The 10,978-nt window shown below is 34.8% G+C and overlaps 2 protein-coding genes and 1 non-coding gene across 3 annotated transcripts; all 3 read right to left on the bottom strand.

Annotated features, from left to right (window-relative positions):
- Nucleotides 1-4,976: 4,976 nt before the first annotated feature.
- LOC113359106 (RING-H2 finger protein ATL66-like) lies at nt 4,977-5,492 on the bottom strand. Its single transcript, XM_026602793.1, has one exon. It carries the CDS (start codon nt 5,490-5,492, stop codon nt 4,977-4,979), a length of 516 nt encoding a protein of 171 aa, XP_026458578.1.
- Nucleotides 5,493-8,499: 3,007 nt separating this feature from the next.
- TRNAI-UAU lies at nt 8,500-8,573 on the bottom strand. Its single transcript has one exon. It is a non-coding gene; the product is annotated as a tRNA-Ile (tRNA).
- Nucleotides 8,574-8,902: 329 nt separating this feature from the next.
- On the bottom strand, nt 8,903-9,541 carry LOC113359105 (transcription factor LAX PANICLE 1). The gene has a single exon (XM_026602792.1). The coding sequence runs from the start codon at nt 9,539-9,541 to the stop codon at nt 8,903-8,905; it is 639 nt and encodes a 212-aa protein (XP_026458577.1).
- Between the last annotated feature and the right edge of the window lie 1,437 nt (nt 9,542-10,978).

Below are 10,978 nucleotides of genomic sequence, written 5' to 3'. Positions count from 1 at the left end.
AAAAAAAAAAAAAAAAAAGGTTGTTGCCCACGTAATTTACATATATAGGATAATATAATTACTTCTTCTCAACATATTAGGTATATATACTAAAAATATCTATTGCTAGGAAAATAAATGCATATAAAATATTTATCGAAATTCTTATGCTAAAATTACAAATTCAGTTTTATCTATTTCTAGAAAAGTATAAATAACGATTCCATGTATAGAATAAACCATATATAACCTTGTTTCAAAAATTATACTATATATAAGTAGGACATGAGTGATACATCTTATGTATAAGTTCCTTACGGGTTTTCCAAAATTAATTTCGTTCTCTAAATACAACACAAGGTTAATCATTTTCTTGTGAGATTTACCTTCTTGATCGTTTAATAAGCATGATCTGTTTAGATGTACCTTCTTTTCACATGATTTAATCATATCAATATCAATTGCATACAATATATAATCGATCTTTTAATACGATGATGTGTTTTTAATTTTTGAGGGAGTTAATCATATTAATGGCTTACCTTCCTTTCACATGATGTAATCATATCAATGGCTTATAGTATATAGTCGATCGTTTAATAAGCATGATGTGTTTTAAAGTTTCCGCCTGAGTTAATCATATTAGTAGCATACTGTTTATTGAACCACGGGTATGGAAGAAAATCAGTATTTGAGAAACATTTTAAGTACCATTAACGGAGGAGCTCAAGCAGTGATTACTTCTCGGACAAAGTCCTATCTATTTCTGTCCACTAAGAATGAGTTTTTCAATGCAGTAATCGCAACCTCATTAGGAATAAATTTGTTTAGATGAGATTTTGATTAATAATGAGGTTTCTTCTGGGTCCTACAACTCTTATGCCTTTAAATTTGTAAACTGGTCTTCTAAAGAAAATCTCTATACTCAGTCCAATAATGAAGTTTCTTCTGGGTCCTGGGCATTGATCCAAGGAGTTCCTTTTTTTCAAACTATCGGTGCAAAGCTAGGAGGTTTAATTCAGGTTTCTCCATTCACAGCTAATGGCTGAGACATCTCTATTATGAAACTCAAAGTTAAAGAACCACTTTCTGTTAGTTTTTCAAAGCTTCATATCAACTTCAAGCCTTTTCCCTTCCCTTCTTCGGTCTCTCTTGCTGTTGATCAATCAGAAAACACGGACGGTAGAGATTATACCTTGGCCCACTTAGTTGTACGCAGCCGGGGATGGCAACAGCCTTAGAAACATTATGTGGAAAAGCGTACGGAGCAGGGAAAATGAGAATGTTAGGTATTTACTTACAAAGATCAGGGCTGATTTTACTTGGAACAGCAATACCACTAACCTTAATCTCTATATTTTCAACACCATTACTGTCATTGATAGGTCAAAATAGAAATATTGCAGCCAGCTGTGATACCCAATTGTTTATTTATGCATTGAATTTTCCGATGCAAAGATTTTTACAAGCTCAAAGTAAAGTATGGGCAATGACATGGATTTCATTCGGGATGTCAGAATTTCATATACCATTAAGTTGGTGTTGTATCATGAAATGGCGTTTAGCCGGAGCAGCTGGGATTGTGCAGTGAAAGGTTTTGAGGCCGATCATGGCAATTGAGAGCACTAACCGCGGAAAGTACGGGCCAATGAAGAAACGGGCCAACGAAGACTACCCAACGTAGGGTTATCAATCTTCCCATCGTCCTTTACATGGTATGGAATTATTACCATATTAATTTCGATGTTTGTTGTTGTAAATTTCAATAGCTACATTTTCCAAAAAGAATTTCATGCAAAAAAAATGGCCTGGTTACCCTAAATAAGAATTAGGGTTTCTCAATTTGGATAAAAATGTGGAAACAAAATAAGATATCTTCATAATAAACCCATAATTTAGATAAAATATGGAAACAAAATATGGAAAATAAAAAAAAATAATTACACCCTAATTATACTCTATGTATATAAGTACCACTACCTACACGCGGTAATCTATGATCGATTTTACTTCCTTTAGCCCAAAAAATCCACATGATGAAGCAAGAAAATCTTCTTAAACGAGTATCACTACCTACACGTGGTAATCAAAAAGAACAAAAAATGGCTAAAAACAACATATTCACAAAAACAAAAACAAAAAAGCCTTGTGGAACAATATGAAAAGGCAAAGTATATTTATCTCTACCTTGAAAAACTTCACAACAAAAGAGAAAAAAACGAAGAAACATACAAGACCGCAAAGAAACCATAGGCGAAAGGGATGTGAATCTTCGATTTGATAAGAATGGTATGGTTTTATTCAACCAACCAAAACAACTTTAATCATCTTCCATTTGATAAGAATGGTATTCTTAGATTTGATAAGAATACAACTAAAAAAAATAATAAAATTTATTGCTACAAATAATTTTGGTCCTTTTTTGTTCATTTTATTTTTTGGCACACTTATTGGGATTACTTTGGTTTTTTTTGCACACTTATTAGGATTATTTTATTGTTACTCCAGGATACTCCCACAAATTGGTAGATACTTCAAAAAAAAGAATGAAGTAAAACCACTTATCAAAATAATTTTGATGATGACTATATAAAAAGAACATTAAATTTTCCATAAGCAATGAAAAGACCCGTGCATCGCACGAGTGAGCAACTAGTACACTTAAATTCTAGGCTGTGATTCAAACACATCTGGTCTACTCTATGTGGGAAATGTTTCGGGGTCCCCAAAGGCAAAGCCTACCCAAAAATATTTGTTCACAACTTATATCTATGGGGCAAAATTCTAATCTAATGTATTGATTTTAGCTTAAGTCCGAAGTATAAAACTGGTCAGTGCTAAGGTATCGAAAATTTCCAATTTCTCCACTGAGTGTCTCATGCTACGTTGGGGATGTCTTATTAAAAATGTTAATGCTTGTCCTGATGAAGGTGAATTTAAAGTTAATATAGTTGAAGTCAATGGATGGTGTTGTGCTAAACGAAAAAGTTTTAGGTGATGCTTCCGTCGAAGCAAATGCTGTGACTAGATATTTGAAGTGAAAATTGGAAAAATGCTCTATATTTCGATGCCTCGTGAAAAAAAATTATGGGAAAATGCTCCGCCATCCAATTTTCCATCCAGGTACAGTTAAATGGTCAAAACAATCACTGATGTGTTGTTACACATGTGAGTAAAATGACAAAATCGCCCATTCATCAAGATTTCGCCGCATGTCATGGATATTCAAAGCGACGGTGGGAGATGAGGAAATGTATCATTACCAGAAAATCCAAACCTTTTCTTCAAACTCTCTTCATGTCCTACTGTAGGATTCCGCTAGAGCAGAGATAATTAGTTAATTTTCAGAGAGATTAAAATGTGTATTGAATCTACTGATTGAGACCGAGTTAACTCGTGGCTCACGAAAAAGAGAATAAACAGAAAATGGTGGATTATGTAAGTTAGTTAAGTTCATTTCAATTGAATTAATTGATAATTAAATTGATCTCCAAATAATAACCTAATTAATAAGAAAGAAACAAAATACTGCCAAAAATTTAAAAGAGATCCAAAATTAAATTAACCCTTCCTACCATTGATTTGAAATAAAATAAAATTTCATTATTCTCTAATGATAACAGCTGGAGTTCTCTTCTCTAATTTTATTTTTTTCTTCTTCATTTCTAACAACCACATCAACAACATGATCAAATCTACAACCAGAAAAATCTTTACGAATAAGCAACAGAAGAAATATTATTAATCATTTGTGATGGACTACTCATCACCGGTGGTGGAGAAAATAGATTCCGACGAAATCTCCGATATGGACAAAAATGATGATGATGATTATTATTCCTCCATTGATGTTGTTGATGACTTTCATAATGATGCAAAGACCTAATAGTACCATATTTTTTTTGCTTTATGTCCTCTTAGATTTCGAGATGCTTCATCATAAGTCATTGCTGCTTCTTCTACTACATCAAAACTATCTAACCATTTTCGTATTTACTACAAATAAGAAAGCGAAATATACACCCAACTCTCTGTTCATTCCTCACCATGATTCCTCTAGCTTTTCTAATTTCATCTGCAACCTCTGTTTTTTCTTTCCTTTTCTGTTTTTGTTAAAATAGAACGAAGAAGATGGAGAGCGATATTAACAAGACTGATCTTGATATACGCATGACTAAATTACAGTAAGACGCATTTTTTAGCCGTATGATTTAATTTAGAGATGTCGCTGGATCTGTTCATGTGGTAGTAGATATTCACTTAATGCAGCGTTAGGTTAATTTGATCATTTCGTGCATTGCTAATATCTCTTCAGAAAAGATATTGACCGGTCAATATCGTGATATTGATTATTTGGATGAAAAATTGGACGGTACGATATTTTCCCATAAAATAATCCCTATGGGACATCTTCCCTATGGGACATCGAAATATAGGGCATTTTACCGATTATCCCATATTTGAAACCTGGATGGAGTAGACAGACCAGACCTACTAGAAAAATAATAATGAAGAGAAAAAATCTGATAATTACGAATCTAGGATAGATATTTGAAGGTTCCATCAAAAGAAAGAGGCCAAAATGTGGATTGAAACATAAGAGACGTCCAAGTCTAAGCCAGCCTAATGAATACATAAATTAATGATGGCAACATAATACCCTCTATCCATCGCTAAATTAGACATAGCAAGAGTCCAAAATGAGTTACAATAACCTCAATATGTATATACAAATACACTCCTCTTATGGTTTTTGTTTGGTATCTTCACAAATAAGGAGAAATCACCTTCCTTTGTCAACATCCCCGAAAAAAACAACAAAACAAAAAGGGGCACAAGGAACCTACAAAGAATGGTACCCATGTGGTGGCCATTATACTTGCCCATATTTGCCTACTCTCATCTCCTTATTCTTCTTTCTTATTCTTCTATTTTTAGTAGTTCATCCTCCATGAAACCCACGATGATGAGAAACAAAATGACGAGTAACATTCCAGTCATGGAAGATCACTATCAAGAAGTTGTTCGAGTGAAGATCGGCAAAGCGGACAACTAGAATGAGTTATGAGCCATGCATCTACACATTCAGGATGATAACAATGTTTACAGTTAGGTAAAATCTTAATCTTCTCTTCATCTTCGAACATAGTAAGGCATATTGAGCACTGCTCACCCTCTGCTTCACCATTACACGGAGACGACTCCGATGCCTTATGTAGGATGATAGGCAATCTGTCTATGGTAACTCTATCCAATCCTGCGGAATTAGACCGTTGGTTCTGCACCGCTGTGGTTGCGTTTCCAGTATCGGTGGTGGCAAGAGGTGAAGGAGTACTAGAAGAGATCTGACCATATCCACATGTCCATCTCGCGTAAATGCATAACAAAGTGATGAGGATGAGAACAGCAAAGAGGATTAGTATGAAGACGAGACTACGGCCATGAACCTCGAAGTTCCTGTCATCAAGTTCTGTGTAGCGCCAGTGTAATGGTTCAGAGTCTTGAGTTGCCATGAAAGAAGAGTTTTTCAACCACTTAGAAGTGAACAGTTCTAGTGAATGCAACTGATGCAAATGCAAAGAGAGTTTTTGGTCTATTCACGTGATAGTGTTTGGTTTTATGTGGTTCTGAAGGGAAATCGATAATAAAGATAATTAATATGGTGCTGCAGAAAAAGAGTTAATAATTGTGGACCGGCGTAATGGCCCATAAAGAAGTGTTGTTGTTAGTTGTTCTTGTTCACATGTTTTGTGTTCATTTCACTTCATTTCTTTCACCAAACTGCTTAAGCAGATAAACCTTCAACTACTGTCCCATATCATGCATGGTCCACCGCATTCCAATTTATTATCGTATTTAAAATCAATAACAAGCAGTTTTGCCGTGCAATTCTTTTAAGAAACTGTAAAATATACTGTGAACCGTGAGCTATTATACGTGTGATATGATTGTTGACGTGCCTTGGCTTTTAGTAGCACTTGAGAAGATAACGCAAGTCTATCAAGAAAAAGATCAACCACAAATTTAATCATGTTAATATCTGAGATTTAAATTCAAAACTGTTACAGTAATTTCTTACTGACATATAAAATGGGGCTTTATATAATCTGTAATGTCTTTGATGTTTCTTCGAGAAGAGCTGAATGAGAATGATCGAAGTCCAGCACATGGTCGTCAGACACATGGGGTTGGGCCTGTTGGACTGCAAAAGTAACAAACACACCTTTCTTGTTTTAAAATCCATATAATGTTTGTTATTACCCTCACAATCTTAAAATGTATACTTAAGAGGATTTGCTGGAAAACTTAACCATGATTCCAAGAATTTGTAATTCCACCAAATTTCATGGACCATAAAGAACTATGATTTTGGGCATACTGAAATCTTATTAGGCATACTGAATAAAGACAAAAAAAGATGTGAAAAACAAAATCAGAAATCCCCTTAACCAAATTTCTTTTTAATGGCAAATCTACCCTTTACGTATTAGTATTAGTAATCTGGATTAGTGATTAAAACTTTTATTTAGTGATTAAGATAATTTTCAGAATTATAAAGGTTTGTTTAGATGAAAAAATTTGGGGAAAAAAAATCAAAGTTTTTATTGAGAAGGAGAGAAGGAGAAACTGAGAAAAAAAAATTCTTGATTCAATGGAGGATGAGGAGGGTCATTCTTCATCTAAAAAACCTAGGAAAATACATATCAACTACAACAATGATCCAGAAATGGCTGATTTCTTAGATTGTGAGAATGATTTTACACAAACTCAAACTCAAGATGATGATTTTTATGAGCCAAATCCATATGATGAATACATAGATAAAAGGAACCCAATGCTTCTAACACACACATACACTTCTATTTTATGTTTAATCTCATTTTGTAGCTTGAAATCATCAAAAAATTGTATTTTTCATCATGGTTCGGCGAACCATGACTATGTTCGGCTTAAAAATATAAGCCGAACCCACTAAATTGATGAACAGTTTGGCTAGCTGAATTTGTTAACGTTATACGCCGAACCTTCATTTTCCAACTTCCAACCTATTTGCAAGATCCTAACTCCGCTTATATTAAAGTCTAATAACAAGCCGAACTTATTCCTGAGAGTTAGGTTCGGTTCTCACTCTAAATATCGTATCAGACGAACTATATATTTTTCCAAGTTCGGCTCATACTCAAAAAATCACATCAGCCGAACATGGTACTGATTTTCCATGAAACACTTAAATTCATACACATTTAGGGGTTAGGATTTTTATTACATATGTTTGCTACTGTGCAGCCTTTTCATAGGATGAACCAAACAAAAAAAGTGGAAATTACTAAAAGTGTTAAGAAAGTGAAGTCTAATGATGGAGAATACCAAGGTCCATATTAAACTCATTAAAATCAATTATATCTTATCTTAAACTTCAAGAGAATGAAAAGACAAACACAACGCAAAAAGAATGAGGTCATTCCGACATCGGACGAAAACGTTATGGCCAAAACAAGATCGAAAAACTTGAGTGTGCAAAGAGAAGGTTCGGCTGATAACTCAACAACACGAGCTAGCCGAACCTAGAGCCTGCAAATCAATATTTTCGAAGTGTTTACAGAGAGAGGTTCGGCTTGAAAGTGATCTAATCGAGTCAGCCGAACCTGACAACCACCTGGGGTAAATTTCACTTCTCAGGTTCGGCCGGGAAGGTTTGCAAGGTATTAGCCGAACCTGACACTGTTCTGGGACGTATTCAATACACATTTTGGGGTTCGGCTAAAAATTGACATTTACGGTTTAGCCGAACTGTTCATAGACACTTTCAGGGTGAAACTTCAAGAGCAGTTCGGCTCAAAACTCAACTCAATTATCAGCCGAACCCTCTATTGTAACCGTCAAAAACCCTAAGTTTTTAGCAATTTAACCCATTCAATCCATGAAAAACAACGAATAAAAGATTGGGTTTGTAAGGAATACCTTCTTATCCTCATTTCAGTATTTGGAGCTTCAAATGGTTGAATTTCCGATTCAATTTCCGGTCCAATTATAGTTTTTACACCTTCATCTTCAATTGGTTCTTCTTCTTTAATTCATGGATTGGAAGAGGATTTAGAACACCTGACGTTTGCTTTTTTCTTTGTACGATCCATTATATAGTTCAATTTAACCGATGATCGATTTTTCACGAATCGATAATTAATTACAGTGATGAAAAAAAAATCTGAGAGAAAAGGAAGGTGGTTTAGCTGGAGGAAGAAGAAGAGATGTTTAGGATAGTTTATTTTTTGATTTTAGGTTCAAGGGTATATAGGTAATTGAACTACCCAATAAACACCCCTTATTAGGTCACCTAGGATGGAAAATTTATTTTGTATGCCTTGAAAGTTTTTGGTATGCCTAAAATCATAGTTCACCTAAATCCCACCTTTGAATTTCTATATCCAAACCCACCTGAATTCAAACACATGGTCGTCAGACATGCATAATTGGGCTTGGGCCTGTTGGACTGCAAAAGTAAAAACCAGAGTTAATTCATGCTCCCGGCGGGGCTCGAACCCGCGACCTTCGGCTCATAAGACCAACGCTCTAACCAACTGAGCTACGCGAGCTGTTGTGAACGTTCTACGGAATCTAGCTATCTATTATTTCAAAATCTGAAGATGGGATTTCAAACTGACCTTAGATTACTCACACAATGATCTAAACCAAAACACATTATCATAATGTAGAATTGTAAGTTGAGATGTATTGTAACCCCAATACATATCTCAAAATCTAAACTAATAGAGACTTGAGAACATTAACTTCTACAAACATACATTACTACTGCGTACTACTGCTACAACTACTACAACTACTACTACTAGCATGAGATGATCCATATACATATTAGTACCGACTCTTGATAACATAAAATACACATGATAATAGATCATTGCTAATAGTTGAAAGACCGGTACTGATGATTGTCATGCACCAGCATGGTTCCATGCTCTTGAAAGCTGCTATAAGGTTGCATCATCATCAAACTTTCTTGGTGTGGTGCTGTTTGCTGCACTACTACTGCAGTGCTGCTAGAATGTTGGTAATATGGTTCTGGATGTGGTTGAGGATAGTAGAGTAATTCATGTTTTTGATCATGACCATAATGACCATGAGAATAAGAAAGATCAGATGATGATGACGGGTACTCTTCAGTAACAACATTATTAGTATCATCAAGTTGAATATTGAAGTTATTAGTCACCAACATAGTTTGATGAAGCCAAATCTGTGTTTTAAGATACTTAACATAGTGAATAGCTTCTTCCAGCATAGAAACTGTATCCATTTTAGTTCCACCTGGTACTAAACTTTGTAATATCTTGAACCTATCACTGATTCTATGTCTTCTTTCTCTAGCTGCAACACTTTGTGGATCAGTTGATAACTTCACTGCCTTACCACCACCACCACCACTTTTCTTACTGTTCCCACCCTTTTTCATGATCTTATTCTCTTGATGATTCATAATGTTGTTGTTTTTTGCTGCCATGACATTTGTAGTATAAGAAGATTTCCCATGAACAAAGTCCATGCTATTTAAAGATAACACAGCACCCAAATTAAGTATTCTGAAGTGCAAGAATTGAAAGAACTTATGATTGGTTTTTTGTTATAAATGGTATAGAAAGAGAGAGTATAATGAAACAACAATAGGATGTTGATACGTGTGGGATTGATAGAGGTAGAAGAGAGAGTACTTTATATACTGCGAAGGAACTCTTATAATATTTGTATTTAGTATCTACAATGCGTCATGTTTTAGTTCAGTCTTCAGTGTCAGTTGATTACTATCTTTGGAGCAGGATTTTGTCGTCTCACATGAACACTCGTGCTTTTTAAGTAGGGTTTTAGGAGCTGCAGCAAAAATGGGTCCGATGTAGCCATAGGACACTAGCCCTATGAACAAGCTAAAATGCCTAAATGGCTACCTACGTACACTACCTTGCGTTATTGCTTCATGGGTTTGGTTTGTTGCATATATTTTTTTTTTCAGTTCATCAAAGTGTAGTTCTAGTAACTGGGAATTGGAATCGAAGTATGTAGTTCTATCTATCATTCTAGGATTTCTTAATATCACGTCCCAATTTGCTTTAGTTTGTTTCATGAAGAAGTTCTGATAGTAGGCTCGGCTGCATATCGGTAAAAAGGTATTAGTGGTCTCAGGGGCGGAACTACCTTGTGACTAGGGCTAGCTTAAGCCAGCCCTAACAAGAGAAAAAGTCATTTTTTTTCAAAGCCTTTTTTAAGTTGGGCCACAATTGGTCTATGAGTTTTATTTTTAAGCAAGCCCTGAAAAAAGCTCCAGCCATTCCTATATCCAATGTCTAGTTACGCCACTGAGTGGTCTTATGTAAGAAACAAAAAATAACAGCTTCCAACCATATGCCATAAAGTTGTCGGGTCGGGTATAAAACCACTTAAGTGTCGGCATGAGGTATTAGTGGTCTTATGTAAGCCACACTTAAAAGGTGGTTTTCAACTTCTAAAAACATGCAACTTCTAAAAACATGCAACTTCTAAAACAAAAAAAAAAACAAAAAAAAAATTGGATATGTAAGATTAAACAACTTTTAGAGGTTGCTTAAAAGCGAATTATCAACTTCAAGGGCACTAAGAGGAAAACATTCTGTTTGCTTATTATAGCTTCTCAAAAACATTTCTACTTCTAGTTGAGAAACACAAGAAACTAAAATGTATATGTAAAACTAAACAACTTTTAGAGGTTTCTTGAAAGCTAAAAATCAACTTCTTTTACATTTTTTTTTTTGCTGTTACCTTCTCAAAAACACTTTTACTTTTAATTGTGAAACGCTCTCCTAACATTTACCTATACAAGAGGGAAGCTTGTATATAATTAGATTGAGATCCTGGATATGTTCTCTACATCTCCAAGTCCTTACAATCTCTTACGCGTTGTTGCATCAGAGGGTTAGTGGTTTCTTTGCCTTAGGAGTTTTTATTTTTCAAA

This window comes from Papaver somniferum, chromosome 3 (genome assembly GCF_003573695.1).
Source record: "Papaver somniferum cultivar HN1 chromosome 3, ASM357369v1, whole genome shotgun sequence".
Taxonomy (NCBI): domain Eukaryota; kingdom Viridiplantae; phylum Streptophyta; class Magnoliopsida; order Ranunculales; family Papaveraceae; genus Papaver; species Papaver somniferum.
The sequence above is the reverse complement of the archived record's forward strand: the minus strand, read 5'-3'. Positions and strand labels throughout refer to the sequence as shown.

Excerpts from the sequence above, each read along its gene's own strand:
- LOC113359105 (XM_026602792.1), bottom strand. The coding sequence starts at position 9,541 with ATGGACTTTGTTCATGGGAAATCTTCTTATACTACAAATGTCATGGCA.
- LOC113359106 (XM_026602793.1), bottom strand. The coding sequence starts at position 5,492 with ATGGCAACTCAAGACTCTGAACCATTACACTGGCGCTACACAGAACTT.